Source organism: Acomys minous (assembly GCF_964271855.1).
Source record: "Acomys minous genome assembly, chromosome: 5".
Taxonomy (NCBI): Eukaryota; Metazoa; Chordata; class Mammalia; order Rodentia; family Muridae; genus Acomys; species Acomys minous.
Genome location: NC_140494.1, coordinates 57,307,965 through 57,330,751, shown reverse-complemented (window position 1 = coordinate 57,330,751; position 22,787 = coordinate 57,307,965). Strand labels below are relative to the sequence as shown.

The window sequence follows — 22,787 nt, the reverse complement described above, 5'->3', positions numbered from 1 at the left end:
GTTTTAGACAACGACCAGCCCTGCAGCTTGCAGGCTCCATACCCTCAGGCAGCCCACTTTTGTTTTCTGAGCCTCAGTTTCCTCAGATGTCAAATTGGGAATGTAGGGGTTAACTCACAAGGTTGTTATGAAAGCACCCAGCCTTATAGCTGACGTAGACCACTGAAAATAAGGGCCCTTCTCACTGTGCTCCTGCCCAGAGCCTCTGCCTTAAGAAACGCAGTGCCTGTGTGTATTCATTCTCAGTCCCAGCAGAGCACTCTTCCTGGAGCCTGCTTCTGAGAACCTGTGTTTGCTTTCCAGCCCTCCCTGGAAGCTGTGGTGACCTGTGTTTGTTTTGGCAGGGTAGAGAAAGCCTGCACACAGAGCCTTTGACTCTGCTTACCGTGTGGGATTGGTCAGTACAGTTTGAACCCAAAGCACAGACATTGCTCAGAAACCCTCTCTATGCGGAAAAGCCAAAACTGGACAAAGGCCCGCGGAAAGGATCTCGTTTCAAAGTAAGATGTGCATGTCTTAACCACCCCCACCCCCTCTCTCACCCCCCACCGGCTCCTCCATCCCATGTACGTGAGGACAAAGGCTACTTTATGGACCTCTCTGTTGGTGTGTTACTTCTTTATACGGTGTGCAGCTGGGATTTGTGGCGCTCAGGTTATTGGGGCTCCTAGTGGTGCCTTGTGTTTCAGCAAACCCCCCTTTGCTCTGGTGAGACCTGTAGCTGAGGCTGCTGTTGCCACAGCAGCGCTGCACAGAGCTGTGCTTCTTACCCTGTCTCTGTGTGTGGCTGGGAGAGCACAGGGAACGGGGATCGTGAAGGTTTTGCTAAACATTTACCAGCTCATAGAGCTCATAGCAAGACTTACTTTTTTTTCTTTGTTTAAAAAAAAATTATTGCTACCTTATTTTATATGTCGCTGTATTTTAGCTGGTATATGTCTGTGTACCACATGTGTGCCTGGTGGCCACAGAGGCCAGAAAAAACAGCATCAGATCTTTGGAATTGGCCTTAGAGTCACTTGTAAACCTCCCATGTGGGTGCTAGAAATCAAACCTGGATCATCTGAAAGAACAGTCAGTGCTCTGGTTAACCACTGAGCCATCTCTCCAGCCTCAGGATATTTAATAAACCTATAAACTGAGAGTGATAAGCTTTGTGTCAAAGACTGTACTAAAGCTCTAGGAACTGGGAAGTTGTCCTGAATAACATACAGTGGGCACAGCTGTGTTCCCTTGTTTTACACAGCTGTCACCCCACCCCCTGCCCCCCAGCTTTGCCCCATGGAGTAGAGTTTGCCCGCTTGTCCCCTAAACCACCACCACCAAGTCCCCATTTTTCTTTTAGACAATTGTTCTGATTTGACTAATTATCGTGGCCCAGCGTTCACTAACTGACCACAGTTTAAACAGTGTTGCCCAGCATCGTCGCCTAGCTTGGAATCCCTCTCTGACAGATCTATGTCCGTGCACCCCCGCATCTTTCCTGCCACTGTCCTTCCTAGCCTGCCTGCTTCTCGGGGCTTCCAGGAGCCTTGCCAGGTCAGGCATGGAATAAGGTTCTAGTCTAAGGAAGATGACATGCAGGGAGCCACGGCCAGCACTTGAAGACAATGTCTGCTGCTGAACACTAGACCCACCATGATGCCCTCTGAGCTGTTCTTAGGCCCAACATGGATGCTTCTTTTCAGCAAGTAGAGCAAGATTGCTGCACCTCAGCCTGTCAGGCAGAGATGAGCTTTTGTGTGGTGTGCTGTGCCCCCTGGTGGCAGCCTACACGTCCTCTGGGCGTGTGTCACAGAGCTGCCTGGTACCTGTGGGGCAAGGAGCCCCTGGGACAGCTGAGCACCCCTTATCTGATGCCCTCGCTGTCTCTTCTTTTAGACAGTGGCAGATGGTGTTGGCTCCAGGAGAGGCTGGTGGGAGAGATGTGAGCCAGCAAGAGGATTACAGGTTGTGTAAATGAGGCAAGATTGAGGGTGAGCAGCTATTGCTCAGGCTAATTGCTATGTAACCCAAGCCAGCCCCAAACCCCAGGCAGTCTCCAGTCTCAGCCCCCACCCCCCAGCACGGGGTTCCAGGCATCAGCCTCTGCTTACAGCTCTCTGTTCCTACTGCGAGTGGACACCTTAAGAGCAGGAGAGTTGGCAGAAAGCAGCCTCTCCTTACATGTGTACCTTTTCTTCTGGGCATCAATGAATCCCCACAAACTCTGGCACAGTGTGCCGCAGAATGGCATACCATGCTTTACTCCTGAGAAAGCTAGCACGAAGGAACAAAACCTAAATGCTCTCACGTTTCCTGCTCTGAGCAGCCTGTCAAGCAAGAATGTCTGGCCAAGTGAGCCCATCCCTCCTTACCAGTGCCTCTTACTCCCATTGTTTGTTGCCAGAGAGAGAGAGAGAGAGAGAGAGAGAGAGAGAGAGAGAGAGAGAGAGAAAGAGGGAGAGAGAGAGAGACACAGACAGACAGACAGACAGACACGAATGGACGGATGGACAGACAGACAGAAGGTTATTTTGTCCACGGGATAAGATCAGTCAGTCCTGGGGGGACCTCGATGTTCAGATATTGGTGCTTAAAGTTAAAGGGTCTTAAGTTCTCAAGAAAGACACACTTCGTTCCCTTTTTAAAAACGTGCTAGGAGTGGTGGCAGGCGCCTGTGATGCCAGCTAGGAGTAGTGGCACACGTCTGTGATGCCAGCGATCAGAAGGCAGAAGCAGCAGGGTCCCAGTGTTAGGGGCCAGCCTGATCTACACTGTGGGTTCCAGGCTGGCCAGGCTATATGTAGCACAACTATGTCTCAAAAAGGCCCCAAGACTGGCCTAGGTCATTAAACTAGTTCCAGTGAAGTGCTTTGTGTCCACTGGTGCCCGTCTTACCAGAAGGTCCAGGCTGTCCCAGCATGCCTTCTGTGCAGCCCCACATAGGCCTGGTTTCTTTCTTTTGTTGATATGCATCATGCATAGATCACTCACTGTCACCTTAAGCAGGAAGTCCCCTCTGTGTGCCACAGCATTTTAGCGGATGCACATGAGATGGCCGTTCTGATGTCTCTTGACACTGTGCACAGCAGGGTGATGATGCTCATTGTGACTATTATAAGGAGAATAACTGTAACCTTGTCTCTTAACCACATACTCTGTGTTTTCTTTCAAAGCATCAGCGACAACTTTCTTTGCCACTTACCCAGTCTAAGTCATCTCCCAAGAGAGGATTTTTCAGGGAAGAAACAGATCATTTAATCAAAAACCTTCTAGGCAAGAGAATTAGTAAACTTATTAACTCTTCGGACGAGCTGCAGGACAACTCTCGAGAGTTCTATGACAGCTGGCACAGTAAGCCCACAGACTATCACGGCTTGTTGCTGCCTCACATTGAGGGGCCGGAAATCAAGGTGTGGGCCCAGCGCTACTTACGTTGGATTCCAGAAGCCCAAATCCTGGGTGGTGGCAGAGTAGCCACTATGAGCAAACTCTTGGAAATGATGGAGGAAGTGCAGAGCTTACAGGAGAAAATTGACGCAAGGCATCACAGACAGGAGGCTGTCCGCGCACAGGCACCGTGCCTGCTCAGGACCTCTGCTCGCCTGTCCTCCTTGTTCCCTTTCGCGCTGCTCCAGCGACATTCAGCCAAGCCTGTCTTACCCACCAGTGGGTGGAAAGCTTTGGGAGGCGAAGATGATCTGGCCAAACGAGAAGATGAGTTTGTGGACCTAGGGGACGTGTGACCTGTCTCCTCAGGGACTGTGAAAGAGGCATGGGACATGAAAGAGGGTGGGACAGTCGTTCCTTGGAGTGGAGTCATGGTGTTAGCCCAGTGCTGTGCAGGAGAAAAACAGGCTTACAGGAAGAGAGCCGGTTCTCCTTTTCTTTCACAGTGCTGAAAGACAGTGCAACTAAAGCTGTGCCTCTACTATTCATAGGAAGGAGCTTCTACTTGACCTGTCATAGGATTAGGTCATTTCCTGACACCTGTATAATATGTACACAAAATGGCTCTTGACGGGATTGCTGTGAGAGCTTCCTCCTCCCGTCCGTCCTGTCTGTGCCAAGACAACTGTGTAGCCATTGGAGCAAGAGCAGCTTTATGTAAGGCCTGTAAGCGGAGAGACAGAGGTATCAAGAGATGTGCTTTGACTTAAGCCAAGCATATCCCAACACACACACACACACACACACACACACACACACACCTTTGAAAAGCTGGAAAGTTCTACTGGTGTCATTCATCCTAACGTCCAGTCCCCTCCTTCCTGGACTATAGCAGAGCACAGGGTGGAGCAGGCACCTGCCTGGTTTCCTTTGCTGCCATGCCCCCCTTGCGTCCTTCTGCTCCATGCCATTCTGCATGTCCACCTTGGCGCACCTTGTCCCAGTGTCTTGCTGCTGACCTGCTGGCTAAACTAGGGCAATTCCTCTGTCTTCCGAAGGGGCCTCACATTCCTTGGTGGAGCCCCTCAGTTTTGAACACACCAGGCCCTCTGGGCACCTGGACTGTGCCTCCAGCCCTGCAGCTGCTCCCCTCGCCTTCCCCACCCCCTACACAGATGCTGGGGCATGTGGGTCCCTTTCCAATGAGGCTTTCACACGAAAGCCATCGTAAGAGTCAGAAGCACTTCTCACGGGATGCCTCAGTGATTAAAAAGCCATAGAGAAACTCAGCTCTGCCTGGTTACCTTGGATCTGCTGTTTTAAAGATATATATTTTTTTAGTGTTTGAAAGTATGATTTGTAAAAATCAGCCCTGTCACTCAACAGAACCCTGTCCAATCCCACAAAAGGCACAGAGCATGGAGAGCGGACGTGGCAAGGGACCTCAAACAAGAACGCCTCAAGCCTTTGCCTTCTGTCTACGTTTGCTACTCAGGAGAGGTCCTGTGCAGGGAATCTTTCTGTTGCTCATGGGCAATAAGGCATTTTGAAACTTCATAAAGAGTTCTTTCTGATTTGCACTGAATCGCCTTTGTATGTATGATCATTTTTCCCTCTTCTCCCCTCCACAGTAACGCACAAGCCAGGTTGTTGTGTTGAGACAGCATGTTGGAGGGAGGTCAGGGTTTGTGTTTCTGGGGCCAAACGTACTCAGTCTTGGTTGCCTTAAGAGTCTTTCAGGCCAGATCCGTGCTAGGCTTGCGGTGGAGAAGTTTAGAACATGCCAGGCCCTTGGCTGCCTTCTTTGAGCGCTCAGCACTAACCGCCACTTCCTCTCCACCTCTGCTTCCCAAGGCCTCAGCAGAGATAACTATTTTTGTTACCATATTATAACGTGAATATTTATATGGTAGCCTCTACAGTCTTAGTGATCTTTCCAAAAATGCCTTTTGTGATGTTTTATACTTCACAAGGTATGGTTTAAAGGCACAAGGTCATGACCCTTGGTATAGCAGTTGAATGTACATTGAAATATTTTTCTATGTTTTTTTTAAGATCACAGTAGAAAAAGCAAGCAAGCTATTGTAACCTGTGTGCTTATGACAGTTTATGTATTTATATTTGAAACCAGATTTCTATAACTTGTATTTGTGTACGGAACTTTCTGTGGGTTTATATATTGTGAATTTCTATCCAAGACTGAGATGTGGATTATGCATAACATTAAAAAGTAAGATAAGACCATTTGTTTAAAATGCACTGTGCAAGTCTGGAAGTGTATATTAATGACTTACTGTATATAATACCTTGTATATGTTTATACCTCCAAGTTTTTACACTGAAGATAAACTAGCTTTAATTCAATTCAAAAGTTTCAAAGGAATAAGCTGTTAGGCAAAGCAGTAAAAATGTGCAGTTTATTTTATGGGTGTTAATGAAAGTTTATGCTCATGTCTCACAGTATTCTAGCCAACTGCAGAGATTAAAGCACAACTTCCAAGCAGCGCCATGACTGATGTGTGTGCTCTGATTCCTGGGTTAGCCTCCTCATTCCGGACATGATAAATAAGCGAGTCCGGGGTCCCGGCAGGCCCCACAGCAGACAGAGCCCTCGGGAGGTCAAGGTGTGCTTTTCTGAACCACCCCCCTCCTTCTCTCTCCTCTGTGTATGCACATACGTGAACACTCGTGTGGTTGGCTGGCAATGGGGAACCAGCATCCAGACAAATGCTTCAAATGCCAGATGGTAATAGAATGCTTTTAGGAGGGGTGGTGAGATGGCTCATCAGCTAAGCGCGCTTACCACCCAGCCTGACGACCCTAGTCAAATCCCGGGACCCTAAAGGAGAAAGAGAAGAACTGACCCCTGTAAGTTGTCTTCTGCCCTCCACACAGACCGTCTTGTCTATGCTCCCCACACAGAAGAAGTAAGTATAATGTCTAGTGCTCTGAAGAAAAAGCAAACGGAGTCAGGAGCTCTCAGGGGTGAGGGAAAGAAAGGGCTTTCCTGTGCTCTTGAAATGAGCTAGTGTTGCGTATTTGCTTTGTGGGGACCTATGATGTTCTGATTTTATTTCTTGCTGGAAGGGATCAGAGTTTATTTAAAGCTGAGAGGTGGCCTTTGTTTTCCTTCCCGACGTGAAAGGGTGCGCGTGTCCAGAACATATGCCCTAGTCGTGTGTCGTTTATTCTGTCCCACACTTACTAGGTTGGAACATGTTGCTTGTTTTGTCCTTTGACGTTCTGTCTTTGCCCTGTCCCACCTGGGGGTCAGGCTTCCCATGCCTTTGCCGGTCCATACCCTGTAACGTCCTTCCCAGTCTGGCCTGCCTCCCGTGTGTCCAGAAAGCCAGCCTTCGCTCCCCTGCGATCTGATAGGCTCTTGTTGCCACATTCGTCTCAGACTTACTTTGTAATGGTTGATTTACATCATATTCCTGTTTGCATGTGTGTTATGTATATGTGCCATGTGACCTCCTGCCCTTCTGTGGGACAGACTGTAGAAATAACCTGACTAAAGCCCATTTTCTGAGCTTTCTCTGGTTGTAGTCAAAGAAGCTCTCCTGTACTGCGGCTCATATTTATAATGCCGTCCTTGGGGCAGGACAGGTTGGAGCTAAGCATCCAGAATCATGCTTACATACACACACACACACACACACACACACACACACACACACACACACACCCTCTTACAGGGAAAGGATCTGTAGTGCTGTATGGCCTTAATATGCCGCCATTTGCTTTTGTTGTTGTTGTTGTTGTTTGAGATAGGATTTCTCTGTGTAGCCTTGGCTGCCCTAGACTTGCTTTGTAGACCAGGCAGGTAGACCACCTGACTCTGCCTCCCTGAGTGCTGGGATTACAGGTGTGTGCCACCATGCACAGCTCCAACATTTACTCTTCTGAGCTATTCTGTCAACTTGATTCAGCTAGAAGACTAACTTCCGGCTTGTGTGTGACACTGTTTCCAGAGAGGTGTAACTGGGATGGGAGGGAGGGCCCACCCTGGATGTGTGCAGCACTAGTCCATGGGCTGGGGGGGAAAGCCGCTGAGCGCCAGGCCATCTCTCTGCTTTCTGGCTGCAGATATAACACATCATGTCAGGCTGCCCGATGTTCTTGCAGCCATGATGGACTTTACGCTTACACACACATACACCCCGTGTGTGTGTGTGTGTGTGTGTGTGTGTGTGTGTGTGTGTGTGTGATATTTTATAACAGCATCAAAGAAGCTAATTTATAGGTCTAACTACAATCTCTCAATACCAATACCCCCCAAAGCCCGTATAGCACCGTATAGGAAAGGAGAGGGTTCCTGCTTGCCTGTGGACCCCCATTTGTCAGGAAAGTAATAGGTTTTCTCCAACAATGAAATAAGCCAATTCAAGCTGAATTAAAAGTAAAGAAAGGTGGGGCTGGAGAGATGGCTCAGTGGTTAAGAACACTGACTGCTCTTCCAGAGGTCATGAGTTTAATTCCCAGCAACCACATGGTGGCTCACAACCATCTATAATGTGATCTGATGCCCTCCTCTGGCTACAGGTGTACATTCAGGCAGAGCACTGTATACATAATAATAAATAAATAAATCTTAAAAAAAAAAAGTAAAGAAAGGCAGATTCATTTGGGGGCAGCTCTGGAGTTCTGCAGGCAGGGAGACTGGAGCAGGGAGTTTGCACATGGAAAGGAAAAATGTCTGAGCTGGAAAGTTGAGAGCAGAGGGCAGGGTATGCCAGCCACACCTTGTAACAAGTAGGGACTAAGGGATGCTGGAAGAACCTGGAGGCCAGGTCAGCTTTGATATATTAAGTAGGAACCTCGGCTTACTTGTCCTGCCTCTGAAACCCAACAGTATCCTAGTGTTTACATGGGAGATTGAGAGCCTGGCCAGTGGGTAGTGCAAAGTCAGTGTTTTACATGTCGTTTAAATATTAATTAGAAAGTATCTTGTTCACTTGGTGGTTTAATGTCTTTAACAGGCATTGGGAGCCTGCTTTGTGGGTTAGGTCTACTTGTTTGTCTCTTATACTGTCTTTAGTAATTAAAGGGTATGAAGTATATAGTCATAGAGATTATGAGCTTTTGAGCCACTTATAAAAATTATAGTCTTATAAAACAAATAAAAAACCACTGCCTTTGAATCCTAAATGAAAGTGAAATCCAAAACCCCTTTTCACAGGTGGGCAGTTGTGGTGTACAACTTTGATCCCAGCACTTGGGAGACAGGAGCAGGTGGGTCTCTGTGAGTTCAAGGCCAGCCTGGTCTACAGAGTAAGCAAGTTCTAGGACACCCAAAGCTCCACAGAGAAACCCTGTCTCGAGGGGGGAGAAAAAGAACCCTCTTCCCAGCAGTTGGGGCCTGATGGATGTTGTGCTAACTGAACCGCAGCGCGGCTGAACAGGTAGGAAAGAATTCAAGTATTCCACATTTCATCCCTGAGGACCCTGATGGCAATCTACTACAGATGTTCCTACAAGAGGGATGAAAAGAGCCTTCACCCCAACTGATTAGTTTGTAGTATAATCTGCTGAGATTTCTAGGGGTTCAGGTGGAGACAGTGCTGGGTAAGAGACTCAGAGCTGGGTGTGGTACCCCATGGTTTTAATCCCAGCACTTGGGAGGCAGAGGCAGGCGGATCAGCCTGGTCTACAAAGCAAGTCCAGGACAGCCAAGACTACACACAGAAACCCTGTCTGGGGGCGGGGGGGGGGGGGGGGAAGACAGGGAGAGGCGAGACTCAGTAATGTACTAAAGTAGCAGTGACTTTACACAGAGAGGGGGGGAGGGAGGGGAGGGGAAGAGAGGAGAGAAAACCCAGCACATTCACAGTTAAGATTTGGGTGTTTCGGGCTGGAGAGATGGCTCAGAGGTTAAGAGCACTGACTGCTCTTCCAGAGGTCCTGAGTTCAATTCCCAGCAACCACATGGTGGCTCATAGCCATCTATAATGAGATCAAGTGCCCTCTTCTGGTGTGCAGGTGTTACATACAGGCAGAACAGAATTTTATTATATATAATGAGAAGTTTATGATATAAAATAAATAAATAACCCTTTAAAAAAAAAGATTTGGGTGTTTCAATGGGCAGTGGTTGTGCACACCTTTAATCCCAGCACTTGGGAAGCAACGGCAGGCAGATCTTTGTGAGTTCAAGGCCAGCCTGGTCTATGGAGGGAGTTTCAGGACAGCCAAGGCTACACAGAGAAACATCTCAAAAAACAAAAGAAAACCAAAAACCCCAAACAATTTTGGAGTGTTTCATTGTATTTAAATTTTACATCAGAAAAACAAAACTTGAGCTGTAACTCAGTGGTAGTGTACCGTACCTCGCATGCATAAGGTTCTACACTCTCTAGTAAGTGAAAATAAAAAGGAAAGAAAATGAAGGGGGGTGGGGAGTAACAAATCAACTCTTTGGCTATTTGATCATTCTGAGTGGCGATGTTCATGGTTACTTTGTGATAGTACTAAAATTAAGCTGGGTTAAAGGATTGGTAGAAGGATAGACCAGCGAGGCGCTTGATAATAGGACAAATAACAGTGGAATGATCTAGACGTAGCAATTAGGCAGTACTTTAAAAAAAACATTCATTTGTTATTTGATAGGCATTTCCTTTGTTTCTTTTGAGATAGGGTCTCACTATGTAGCCCTCATGGGCCTGGAACTCACTCCATAGACCAGGCTGGCCTCAAACTCACAGAGATCTGCCTACCACTGCCTCCCGAGTGCTGGATAAAGACCACCATGCCTGTCTATAGTTTTTGTACTAATATGGGCAGAAGTTTAAATCCTCCAAGAAATAATTGGAGACACAGGAGGGGAAATACATATGAGAGTATATTGATCATTAAAAGGAGGGGAGATGCCCCAGCCTTATCAAGCTCCCTGGCTCCAGAAGAATTTGGAATTTGGAAAAGGGGAAAGTGGTTGATGTAGTCATTTTGGAAATTGAAGGAAGAACTAGAATGTTTACCTCCCCTATCCCTTTTCCTCTGTTCTCTTGGTCTCTCTGCAGCATCTTCTACTGTCTAGATCACTGTTCTCAACTTTTTCTAATTCTGGTCCCTTCCCTTTATTTTTTTGTTTTGTATTTTGTTGTTTTTTTGTTTGTTTGTTTTGAGACAGGGTTTCTCTGTGTAGCCTTGGCTGTCCTGGACTCATTTTGTAGACCAGGCTGGCCTCAAACTCACAGCGATCCGCCTGCCTCTGCCTCCAGAGTGCTGGGATTAAAGGCGTGCGCCACCACGCCCCTCCCTTTTGTCATGTCCTCATATACTTTCAGTGGTTCTTCTTAAAGCAGTCACATATTTCTTGGCTTGAATTTTTTTTGTGGATATATCCATTAAAACTTTGAGTTACTATTATTTAAGGTAGAAAGTCTTTAATTTTAATAATAATAATAATAATAATAATAATAATAATAATAATAATAATAATAAAAAAAGGTGACATTAGAGATGTTTGGTCTCAATGCTCATAGGCAGAGAGGCCTTTTTTTTCTCTCTCTCTCTTCTTTTGTTTTTTATTTTGTTTTTTCGAAACAGAGTTTCTCTGTGTAGCCCTGTCTGTCCTAGAACTCACTTTATAGATCAGATTGGCCTCAAACTCAGAGATCCACCTCTGCCTTTCAGGTGGTAGAATTAAAGGTATGTTCCACTGCTCCTGGCTTGAGGGCCTTTTCTTAAAGTGTTCATCTCCCCCAATTGCCAACAGAAATTATTTTCAGTATAGCAGTCAGATTTCTGGTGAAGAGAGTTCTCAGCTGGCTCTGTTTTGGGGACACTGCTACATGAAGGAGTCTGTTCCTAATGTCTGCACATCTCTGAGTTCATAAACAGACTTTGAGAGCTATCTTTTTACTATGACCAAGTCAGCCTTCCCCGCCCCCTGCCCCCCACCCGCCACCCCAGATTCTCACATTTTGTAACAGCTCATGTTTCTCCAAGTTGATTCTGGCATTGGCCTCATGAGAGGCCACAAAGTATAGTTTTTAAGGTCCTGGACTCCCTGAAGCCCAGCTCCTGAGTCCTCTCCTCTGTAACTTAGCATCATCACTTATGGAACCCACCTGTGGGAAGTTCTAGAGGACTAAAAATAAGTTCATGTACAGTATCTATTATGAAGTAAATGCTTAATAAATTTAGCTGTTATAGAGTATGAAATTTTCCATTGCAGGAACAGTTAGCATTGACATACCCTGGGCAGGAACACAATTTCCAAAGGCATTTATAAAGCATGAGCACTTCAGATATTGTTAGATCTACCTGGAGAGGTGGTTCAGTAGTTAAGAGTGCTTGCTGTTCTTCTAGAGGACCAGGGTTCGATTCCCAGCACCTGGATGGTGGCTCCCAACCCTCTGAAACTTCAGCCTCAGGAGATTCAATGCCTCTGGCCTCTGATGACACCTACACTCCCATGCCCATACCCACAAGCAGCCACACACAACTATACTACCCCCACCCCCAAAGCAACAGACTAGTGAGGAAACCATCAAAACGAACTCTTTAAAAGTGTGATAAGGAGCTGGTCATGATGGCACATGCCTTTAATCCCAGCACTTAGGAGGCAGAGACAGAGGCCAGCCTGGTCTACAAAGTGAGTTCCAAGGCAGCCAGGGCTATACGGAGAAACCATATCCTGAAAAAAAAAAAAGTGTGTGATGGAGATGCTGAAGTGTAGCTCTCCACAATCGATGGCTTCTGGCTAGGGTGAGCATAGGGAAGGAATCTTTAAGGGACTAGCCACTGGGAGTTTGACCATGCTCCAGAGTATATGGCAACACAAATTGGACTTTTTGTTGTTTTTCTCTTCTTTATATTTGGGGGGAGGGGAGATCACAAGGATGACCTGGGAGGCCTGAGAAGTGAATTTGATCAGGGTGAATTTCCCAAATAATCAATAAAAATACTATATTGGAAAATATATACATAACAAAAACTATAAAAACAAAATTTTAAATCTATCCCACTTAGTTTAACATAGTATATAAAAACTATTTCAAAGGTTAGGAATGTGGTTGATTGGAAAAACTGCAGAGGCCCCACCATCAAACCTGCAAGTCACAAATCCATAGGACCAGCACCTAAGATGCAGAGCAAAGTCTAAACCCTTCCTGCCCCTGTTTGTATTGGCTCAGGAGTGAGGCTTTCCCAGAAGGCATAGTGTAGAGGCCCGAGGACAGAGCTGGCCCCCACCAAGCTGGAACATGACCATTCACATTGTTAATAAGGGTTTGTGTATTTGTAAGTCTTGCTCTGAGACTTACCCTGAAGAGCACCAGCTGCTAAGGAGCTGCCATCCCTGCCTGCTGCACCCTCCACCAGCTGCTTCTATTTGCCAGAAGAATGGTGTGATGGCCACATGACCAGACACACGTGTCAGCCAGACTTTGTCACCATATGAACACAGGAAAGGAGGAAAGGTGGATTTGGCAGGTGGTTGCAGTCTGAGCACGTATCTCCGTGTTTATAGGTATGGAGTGAGGCAGTGCATCATGGCAGTGAGAGCGTGTGGCTGCTGTGTGACACTTTTCCTGGGGAGCCTATAAGGGCAGAGGAACTCTCAGACTAATTCCAGAAAGAAATCTTTCTGTGCACTCGAAGGTTGCAAAGAAGGCTGCAGTTGAGTTAGGCTGGCCACCTCGCTAAGCTAATGCTCTAGGGAAGACTGGGCCCCGAGTTACAAATCCATATGACATATGTAAGTTTTAGTAGGGTTGTTTTAACAGAAAAGATGGAGAACAGCTGCCTTTTCAGATGGTTCTAAGTGTTTTCCCAAGGACAGAAACAAGCAGAGATACAGAAGCAGAGTTTAGCATTCCTTGTTCTTGACTGTGTTAGAAGTACAGCTTTCAATTAGACTTTATAATTAAAACAGCGTTTTGACTGTGTTGTGAATATATATACATATATATATATATATATATATATATATATATATATACATATATATATATATAATTTTCCCCATACCAAGACTAGTCAAAGAACAAAGTGAAAATACCACCAAAATTCAATTTGGTGAACCAATGAGTTTATTGAGGTTAGTGTGGAGTGTGGGTGAAGGACCAGCTGGGCATGATGGTGCACACCTTTAATCCCAGAACTCAGGCAGAGGCAGGTGGATCGCGGTGAGTTTGGGACCAGCCTGGTCTACAAAGTGAGTTCAGGACATCCAAAGCTGGAAACCAAGACAGAAAAGCCCTGTCAAAGAAAGAAAAGAAAAACTTTTCTTTTTTCTTTTTTTTTTAAAGATTTATTTATTATGTATACAGTGTTCTGCTTGCATGTACATCTGCAGGCCAGAAAAGGGCACCAGATCTCAATATAGATGGTTGTGAGCCACCATGTGGTTGCTGGGAATTGAACTCAGGACCTTTGGTAGAGCAGACAGTGCTCTTAACCTCTGAGCCATCTCTCCAGCCCAGAAAAACTTTTTTTTACAGTGGTTCTCAGCCTTCCTAATGCTGTGACCCTTTAATACAGTTCCTCATGTTGTAGTGACTCCCCAACCATAAAATTATTTTTAGTGCTACCTCCTAAGTGTAATTTTTCTACTGTTATGCGTTATAATTTAAATATTTTTAGAGATAGACATTTGCCATAGGGTTCACAGTCCACAGGTTGAGAAACACTGCTTTAGGACTTCCTGAGCCTTAAGGAACTTTCTTTCAGGATGAAAATTTCAATTCACAGGAAAGCACTAAAAAGTGGGGCAGCTGTTCACCTCAGTGGTCAGGGAGGGTAGGGGTGAGGGAAGGAGCCGGAAGGCGGATGTGAGTGAACACATCCTTGAGCCCCACCTAGACCCTTGCCTTTAAAAGCACTAACTTTAAGAATTTCTTCTCTTAGTAAACCATGTCTGGAAACCCCTCCCAGACACATCTACAAGTGTGTCTGTCTCACAGGCACTTTTCAGTCTAGTCAAGTTGATAATCAGGGTTAACTATCACCCTGCCTTGGGTCAGTTTGTGATGCGCTATTACATGTATAAGGAAGGCACTCGGGATTGCAGGTACTAGACATTCTGTCAGAGTTAGAGCTGCAGGCCTCCTCTGCTTCCTGAGAGTTTGTCCTGGCTAGTTTTATGCCAATTTGACACAAATTACCTGAGAGGAGGCAGTTGAGAAGAATGCCACTGTAAGAGCAGGCTGGAGGCAGGCAGTAATGGATGGGGAAGGCCTAGACTACTGTGGGTAGGAACATCCCTGAGCTGATGGTCCTGGGTTCTATAAACAAGCAGGCTGAGCAAGTCATGACGAGTAAGCCAGTAAGCAGCACCCCTTCGTGGCCTCTGCATCAGCTCCTGCCTCCAGGACCTGCCCTGCCTGCCTGGCTGCCTTGGATGATGGACTGTGATGGGAAATGTAGGCTGAGTAAACCCTTTCCTCCCCGAATTGCTTTTGGTTGTGCTGTGTCATCACAGCAGTAGAAACTGTAACTAAGAGTGGCATGAGAATCTGCTCTGTGGCCTTCCGGCTGTCATGGCTGCTGCCTGGGGCCTTTGTTTAAGATCTGGATATCTTAGTTTACTCCCTTCAGAAGCTGAGTCTGAGGCAGGAATCTGGGTGAAAATAGTATGCTTACATAGTAATCCTGAGCACTGCTGATGACACAGAGAACTGAGCAAAGAGAAAGACAATAAAAAAGGACACAGCCAGGTGTGGTGGCACACACCTTTAGTCCCAGCACTTGGGAGACAGAGGCAAGCGAGTTGAGGCCAGCCTGGTCTACACATCGGGTCCAGGACAGCCAAGGCTACACAGAGAAACCCTGTCTCCACCCCAGCCCCGCAAAGTACACAAATGAGGGGCTGGAAAGGTGCGTCAGCAATTCCAAACACTTGCTGCTTCTATAGGAGACCTGAGTTTGGATCCCAGCATGATGGCTCACAACAGTCTGGAACTCCAGTTCCAGGGGATCCCCTATTTTCTGGCCCCTGTGGGCACCACATGCGAGCAAACACATGAATAAAATAAAAATAAGTGTATGAATGAAAGCCAGGGGTGGAGGTGCATGCCCTTAATGCCAGCACTTTGAAGGCAGAGGCAGAAGGATTAGAAGTTAAAGGTTATCTTCAGATACATAGTAAATTTGAGGCTAGTCTGGAATACATGAGATCTTGTTTCAAAATAGTGACACAAGTGCACACGTATGCATGCATACAAAACACACACACACACACACACACACACACACACACACACACACACACACACACGGAATCTGGCTAAAACACCCCTGGCACATACTGAGTAACTGTGTCGTGTGCTCAGAGCTGGCTTGCCAGAGGAAGATGGCACATCAGCTCTTTTCCTCTCTGCAAGCTGCTTGTTCTTGGGAATCTGCTGGTGTGTATAAGTAGTGACAGAGATGTGGGCAGGGCACCATTTGCTGCAGTCAGGAGGGCCTCTTGGAATATGGGCGTGATTCCTCCCACGACCAGCTATGGTTGCCAGTTCTTCTAAGCATGGCACCTAACTAGCTTAGTCTAGCCTAGATTAACACACTAGTAAACCGTCCCGTCCCGTCCCGTCCCGTCCCCCCCCCCCCCAGATGCCCACAGGCTCCTGCAAATATTTAGTTGCTCTTCCTAGTCTCAAGAGGTCCTGTGGATTGGCTGTCTCACCTACTTCTCTCAGTGTTGCAAAACAGCCGTGTATATTGCTTGGTTGGAATCAGATTTATCAGCGTTCAGTGGGATTTAGGAGAGGCTACTGTTTTAGACTGAGTTTCTGCACCAGGCCCCAGAAGACCAAAACGAAGTCATTCATGCCATGCAATTAAACTGCACCTCTGAGGATGGAAGAAAATCCCCGAACAGACCAACCATTATTCCTAAAACCAAGCATCAGCACCTAAGCTGCTGGGGCCCAGGCACCTCGGGCTAGTCTAAAGAAGGTCCCTGTGCTTTAAGACCTCACATGAAAACAGCCCAGTGTTAGGTCACCCAGTGTTTCCTTGCTCCTGCTCAGGACTGCCTTGTCAAAGCCACTTCTGCTGTGCACAGGAGAGAGCCTTTCTACTTAAAAAATTAATAATTAAATTTATTCCATTATAATTTCATACATGTATGTAATGCATTTTGATTAATCTTTTTTTTTCTTTTGTTTTTTTGAGACCGGGGTTCTCTGTGTAACCTCGGCTGTCCTGGACTTGCTTTGCAGACCAGGCTGGCCTTGAACTCACAGCAGTCGGCCTGCCTCTGCCTCCCAAGTGCTGGGATTAAAGGCCTCCCAGTGTTAAGATTAGAGGTGTGCGCTACCACACCCAACTGATTAATTTTATTAACACCCTCTTTTGTCTTTCTTTCAAACCTATCAATACTCCTTCCTCCATATAAGTTCCCTTTTTATGTTCATGTATTTTTTTTTGTTTGAGACCCAGTAATTTTTTTTGCTTGTTTCTTTTCTTTTTAAACAGATGATTAATTATGTACAGAGTGTTCTGCCTGCATATACACCTAAAGGCCAGAAGAAGGCATTAGATCACATTATAGATGGTTGTGAGCTACCATGTGGTTGCTGAGAATTGAACTCAAGACCTCTGGAAGAGCAGTCAGTGTTCTTAACCTCTGAGCCATCTCTCTAGCCATTGTTTTGTTTTTCAAGATAGGGTTTCTCTGTGTAACAGCTCTGGCTGTCCTGGACACTCTTTGTAGACCAGGCTGGCCTCAAACTCACAGCAGTTGGCCTGCCTCTGCCTCCCAAGTGCTGGGATTAAAGGCGTGTGCCACCACGCCCAGCATGAGACCCAGTGATTTTAACCAAGACTGTCTATGTGACCTTGGGTATGACACTATCCAACTATTCTTAATGGGCTCAACAGTGGACACAAGCCAGCCAGTGGTGGTGCACGCCTTTAATCCCAGCACTTGGAAGGAAGAGGCAGGAGGATCGCTGTTTGAGGCTAGTCTGGTCTACAAAGTAAGTCCAGGACAGCTAAGGCTACACAGAGAAACCCTGTCTCGAAAAACAAAACAACAACAACAACAAAACAGTGGACACAAACCTAAAGCTGACCTCCACATCCCCTGAGCCCTTCAGTTCAGCAGGGAGGGGCTATCAGCAACTGCCTATGGGCAATCTGCTCTGTGTTCATGACTACAATGTCTGTGTCATACCTAGAAGACAGCGTTTTATAGGACTCCCCCTTTCTTCTGGATCTTACATTATTTCCACCTCCACTGCCACAATATTCCAAGCATTTGTGGGGGTGGCATAAATGCCCTGTTTGAGCTGAACACTCAATGCTTCCTTTTTCTTTTTCTTAGTGCCTTGATGCAGTCAAGAGATTCTGCAACCACTCCCATTTATTGTAAAGAGAATCTTCTTTCATTAAGGCCGAGGAACGCATTTGTCCCTGGTTATAAACATAGAAGTTTAGAAGACAATTTGACATCGACTCAATTTTTTTTATTTTTAATTTTTTACATATACATTTATATTATTACACATATATACAACAACTACCTATAGCAAGAAGAACTGTGAAACAATCAGGAATTATATAAATGTTACATTCTTAGTCTTTTGGCTATTTGTTTTTTTGTTTTTATTTAATAATATTTATTTATTTATTATATATACAGTGTTCTGCCTGCATGTATGCTTGCCTACCAGAAGAGGACACCAGATCTCATTATAGATGGTTGTGAGCCACCATGTGGTTGCTAGGAATTGAACTCAGGACCTCTAAAGAGCAGTCAGTGCTCTTAACCTCTGAGCCATCACTCCAGCCCCATAGTTCTGTTCTTTTCTTTTCTTTCTTTCTTTCTTTCTTTCTCTCTCTCTCTCTCTTTCTTTCTTTCTTTCTTTCTTTCTTTCTTTCTTTCTTTCTTTCTTTGTTATTCCATACACAGTGTTGTACCTGCATGTATGCCCACACACCTGCAGACCAGAAGAGGACATCAGATCACATTATAGATGGTTGTGAGCCACCATTTGGCTGCTGGGAATTGAACTCAGGAGGATCTCTGGAAGAGCAGTCAATGCTGTTAACCTCTGAGGCATCTCTCTAACCTCGGCATCAAGTCAATTAAGCTAAAGAGTATTAGTGAGTTTCCCGCTAAGGCCTACAGCTGCTTCAACCATGAGGTTTTGGTTGGGTTTACAGTAACAAACTTCAAGTCCTCCTGTTCACGGGTCAAATCTAATCATAAAGCCGTTGGTTGCCCCTACAACAGTTGTGCCCTTATACCTCCAGTGGGCACATCTTGCCAGGTAGGTTGGTATTAGTAAGATTCAGATCTCAGAGAGCTGCTCAGATACAGGGCCCACTGCGCATCTCTCTTTAATGCTCTTTTAAGTGTCTGTAGAGATCTCTTTCCTGTGCAGTGACCCGACAGCCAGAAATTTACCATGTCTGTTCTCAAAGATCCATGCCATTGAGATCGCTGACTCTTGTGGGAATCCCACTGTTGACGTTGATCTCTGTGCCTGAAAAGGTTCTCTTGTAAGCTGCAGTGCCCGGCAGGGCCTCCACTGGCAATTATGAGGCCCTGGAACTCTGTGACAGTGATAAGACACGCTGCATGGGGATGGGAGTCTCAAAGGCTTGTTGAGCACATCGATAAAACTATTAACCAGCTTATGAATGTTGTGGAACACAAGAAGATTGACAAGCTGATGACTGAGATAGATGGCACTAAAAATAAGTCTAAATTTGGCAGATACCATCCTGGGAGTGTCGCTGATGCCCTGGAAAATAGGGTGCCTTGTTGTGGAAGTTTTGGGGTCCTTGTGGTGGTGGTGGTGGGTTTTTTGTTTTGTTTTTCGAGACAAGGTTTCTCTGTGTAGCTTTGGCTGTCCTGGACTTGCATTGTAGACCAGGCTGGCTTTGAACTCACAAGGATCCACGTGCCTCTGCCTCCCGAGGGCTGAAATTAAAGGTGTACGCCACCACCGCCTGGCGAAGTTTTGGTTTCTATGTAAACATGTTTTTGTTTTAATCCCAGGTGTGGGATCCCCAGCTAGTAGTTGCCTCCTGAGAGGGCATGTAATGCTTGTCAGCTGTGAAAGTGCCTCATGTGAGGGCGTGGTCTTTGTCAGTGGGGATAAAAGCCAGCCCCTAAGAGAGACTGGGGGCTCCGAGAAAGAAGCAGGCTGCTGGTGCTGACCCCTGCTAGTCCTGGTTGCTGTTGATGCAGTTGGACGAGAAGTCAGAGATGTCCCGAAACCAGGAATGGACCTGCCCCAAGGAACCTGACAACCCTAAACAGCAGGAAGCAGCTAAGGAAAACTACACCCTCTCTCCCCACTCACCTTCTTTCCCTCCTCCTGAGTGCTGGGGTGTTGGAAGGGATTGGGGTGGAGAAGGGAGAAAGAGATGTAAAGAACCCGAAATAAAAATAGTTGGTTAAAAGTACGCCAACAGCGCCCCTTTGCTGTCACATCGCTGACTTGGCTAGCAACCCTGAGTTATCCTGCGGGCCCCAGCTTTCAGTGTGATCAACGACAGTTCTCAGCGGGCAACAAGCAGGAATTCATGAGCCTCCCTGTGGGGCGTCCTGCTCTGGGGAGCCATGAGCGCTGGAGCAGAGGTTTGCCACAACCTGAAGAAAGTCGTCAAGGAGAAATATGGGAAGGATGCCACCATCGTGGGTGATGGGGACAGATTTGCACCTAACATCCTGGAGAACAAAGAGGCGCTGGAGCTACTGAAGACCGCAATTGCAGAAGCTGGCTACACTGAGCAGGTCGTCGTTGGCATGGACATGGCTGCCTGTGAGTTAAACAGGTCTGGCAACTATGACCTGGACTTTAAGTCTCCTGATGGCTCTAGCAGGTACATCATGCCTGACCAGCTGTCCGTTCTGTACTGGTCCTTCATCCGGGAGTCCAGTGGTGTTGGCTGAAGGCATCTTTGACCAGGATGACTGGGAAACTTGGCCGAAGTTGGTAGCTAGTGTAGGCATCCAGGTGGTTGGGGATGGTCTCATACTGACCAACCCTAAGTGGAATGCCAAGGCTGTGGGAGAGAGTCTGGCAACCACCTCCTGCTCAAGGTGAACCAGCTCAAGGCTCAGTGACTGAGTCGGCAGTAAGCTGGCCCAGTCCAATGGCTGGGCCATCGTGGTGTCCTATGGCTCTGGGGGAACTGAGGACCTTTCATCGCTGACCTGGTGGTGGGACACTGCACTGGGTAGATCAAGACTGGTGCCTCCTGCTGACCCAGCATCCGGTCAAGTACAGTTAGATCCTTAGACTCAAGGAAGAACTGGGCAGCAAGGCCAAGTGTGCTGGCAGGGCCTTCAGGAACCCCGTGGCCAAGTAAAGTGTGGGCTGGAGATCCCTGGGGCCACCAGCTGCTTGGATCCTCCCTGTCCCGATGTCACTGAGGCGGCTCGAGGTTGGCCCAGTGCTTGCCTTTTCTACATCTCTGCTTCTTCTTCCTCCTCCTCCTCCTTCTCCTCCTCCTCCTCCTCCTCCTCCTCCTCCTCCTCCTCCTCCTCTTCTTCTTCTTCTTCTTTTTAGACAGGGTTTCTCTGTGTAGCCTTGGCTGTCCTGGACTCACTCTGTAGACCAGGCTGGCCTCAAACTCAGAGATCCGCCTGCCTGTGCCTCCCGAGTGCTGGTACTAAAGGTCTGCGCCAGCATACCCAGCTCCAAAGTCCCGCCTGACCACCCGGAGCCCTGCTGGAAACCCCAGCTTTGTAAATCATATAATTGGTCTGAATCACTGTTTCTGTCAGCTCACTTCCCAGCTGGTGTCTGGAACCTTCCTAACTCCAGTGTCCTCTCTAGGGCAGCCACAGGCAAGGACACCCAGGGGCTCTACCTGCAAAATAAAAGCCTCGGTAACCCATGAGGGAAAAAAAAAAAAAAACCCGAGATCTTCGTGGGATTGATTACCAATGCTGCTTCTCCCCAGCAGCCTGCGGAGCAGCTGCCAGCATTATGAAAGCTATTGAGCTGGGAGGACGTGTCCAGCCCAGTTCCTGCCTCACTTCTTTATATCTTGGAACCAAAGAGTATGGTGTCTTCATCAGCAGGGTTTCATCGTCTAGTTCTGGGGGGCAGCCAAGGGAGATGGCTAGAGTCGGTGTTGTTTTAGGGGCCTTTGGGGCCTCCCTGACCAACGGTCCAGAAAAGAATATCTCACATACTGATACTAGATGGATCGTTATCCATCTAAACAATATAATAGATATGTACATATAAATATATATCCCTTCTAACTCATTTTTAACATAGGCATGCTTCACAATGAAGTGTATTAGTGCAGAAAAGGAGGTTTATCAAATTCGTTGTTTCTCAATGTGCCCTCCTTCCATCTCTAGGGATATTTGCCACAACTTGAGGATGAGATGCACGCTGTGGCTATTGGCATGCTTCACCACAGTATTTTGTATTAATACAACAAACGGCGTTCAACAAATTCATTGTCTCTCAGCCCACCTGCAGGGTATGTTTGTCACAGCATCGGGGTAAGGCGAATGCTATTAGGCTTTAGTAGCCTATGGTGCTGCCAAGCATCCTGCAGTGTGCGGCACAGGCTCCACTCCCAACAAAGATGTGGCTGACCCTGCATACCAACAGCTGTCGGGAGGCAGAGGGAGAGGCAGGCAGATCTCTGGGAGTTCCAGGCCAGCCTAGTCTACACAGCGAGTCCAGGACAGCCAGGACTACACAGAGAAACCCTGTCTCCAAAAGCCAAAATAATGAATGAATGAATGAATAAATAAATAAATAAATAAATGGTCTGAATTGATTCATATCCTTAGCTTCTTCATTACTGGTGAAACCCCTTGGGACATTCAGACTTTTCAACCTTAGAACACCCGATATATGATACCACAACTCAAAACAGGTACAGACATAGCCTGGATTTTCTGATGCATGCAAATGCTAACATTTTCTTTAGGTATTTGTTTGGAGGCATAATGATTGGTTCAGAACCGCCTTTTCAACGCAGTCTTGTCAACAGTCTCTGTCTCTAAGGTTTCTGATCAGACCTGTCTGAGTGTTGTTGGTGTGTGAGCACATGTGCTCATGTGGAGACCAAGGGCCATCCACCTGACTTCCTGAGTCAGTATTTCTCACTGGCACCTGGGGCTCAACAACTCAGTTAGGCTGCAGGTGATAGAGCCCCAAAGATTCTCCTGTCTATGCCTCCCTAGATCTAGGACTGTGGGTTTTGGGTCTCTAGGCCAGACCTTAATTTCTTGCATATCACCAACTGAGCCATCTCCCAGCCCCTTATCAGACTATTAACTGATGCTTATGGCCTCTGACCTCAGCGGCAATCTCCAGCTAAAGGAGTGTTTTAAAATGAGGCACAGGTGACTTTTTGATCCTAACAAGTTCGATCTCAATTGCCTGCCTGGTCCTCCTAAGATGCTCCTGGGAGCAGGAGCCTGGGTTTCCTTCTGTGGAGGATGTAGGAAGGAGGCGCGATGAGTGCAAGCAGAG

General features: G+C 46.8%; 1 protein-coding gene and 1 pseudogene across 3 annotated transcripts in view; both read left to right on the top strand.

Moving 5' to 3' along the window:
- MTMR12 (myotubularin related protein 12) overlaps window positions 1-5,877 on the top strand; it is a 75,055-nt gene extending 69,178 nt beyond the window's left edge. For both annotated transcript variants that reach the window (XM_084784116.1, XM_084784117.1), the window contains exons 15-16: window positions 345-500; window positions 3,159-5,877. In XM_084784116.1, the coding sequence (XP_084640242.1) occupies window positions 345-500; window positions 3,159-3,728 (726 nt within the window). In that variant the 3' untranslated portion in view covers window positions 3,729-5,877. The remainder of the gene's footprint in view (window positions 1-344; window positions 501-3,158) is intronic.
- A 12,989-nt stretch (window positions 5,878-18,866) lies between these two features.
- Window positions 18,867-20,751, top strand: LOC311598369 (alpha-enolase-like; annotated as a pseudogene). The gene is made up of 2 exons: window positions 18,867-19,085; window positions 19,728-20,751. The product of its transcript is annotated as an alpha-enolase-like (transcript).
- The last annotated feature ends 2,036 nt before the right edge of the window (window positions 20,752-22,787 follow it).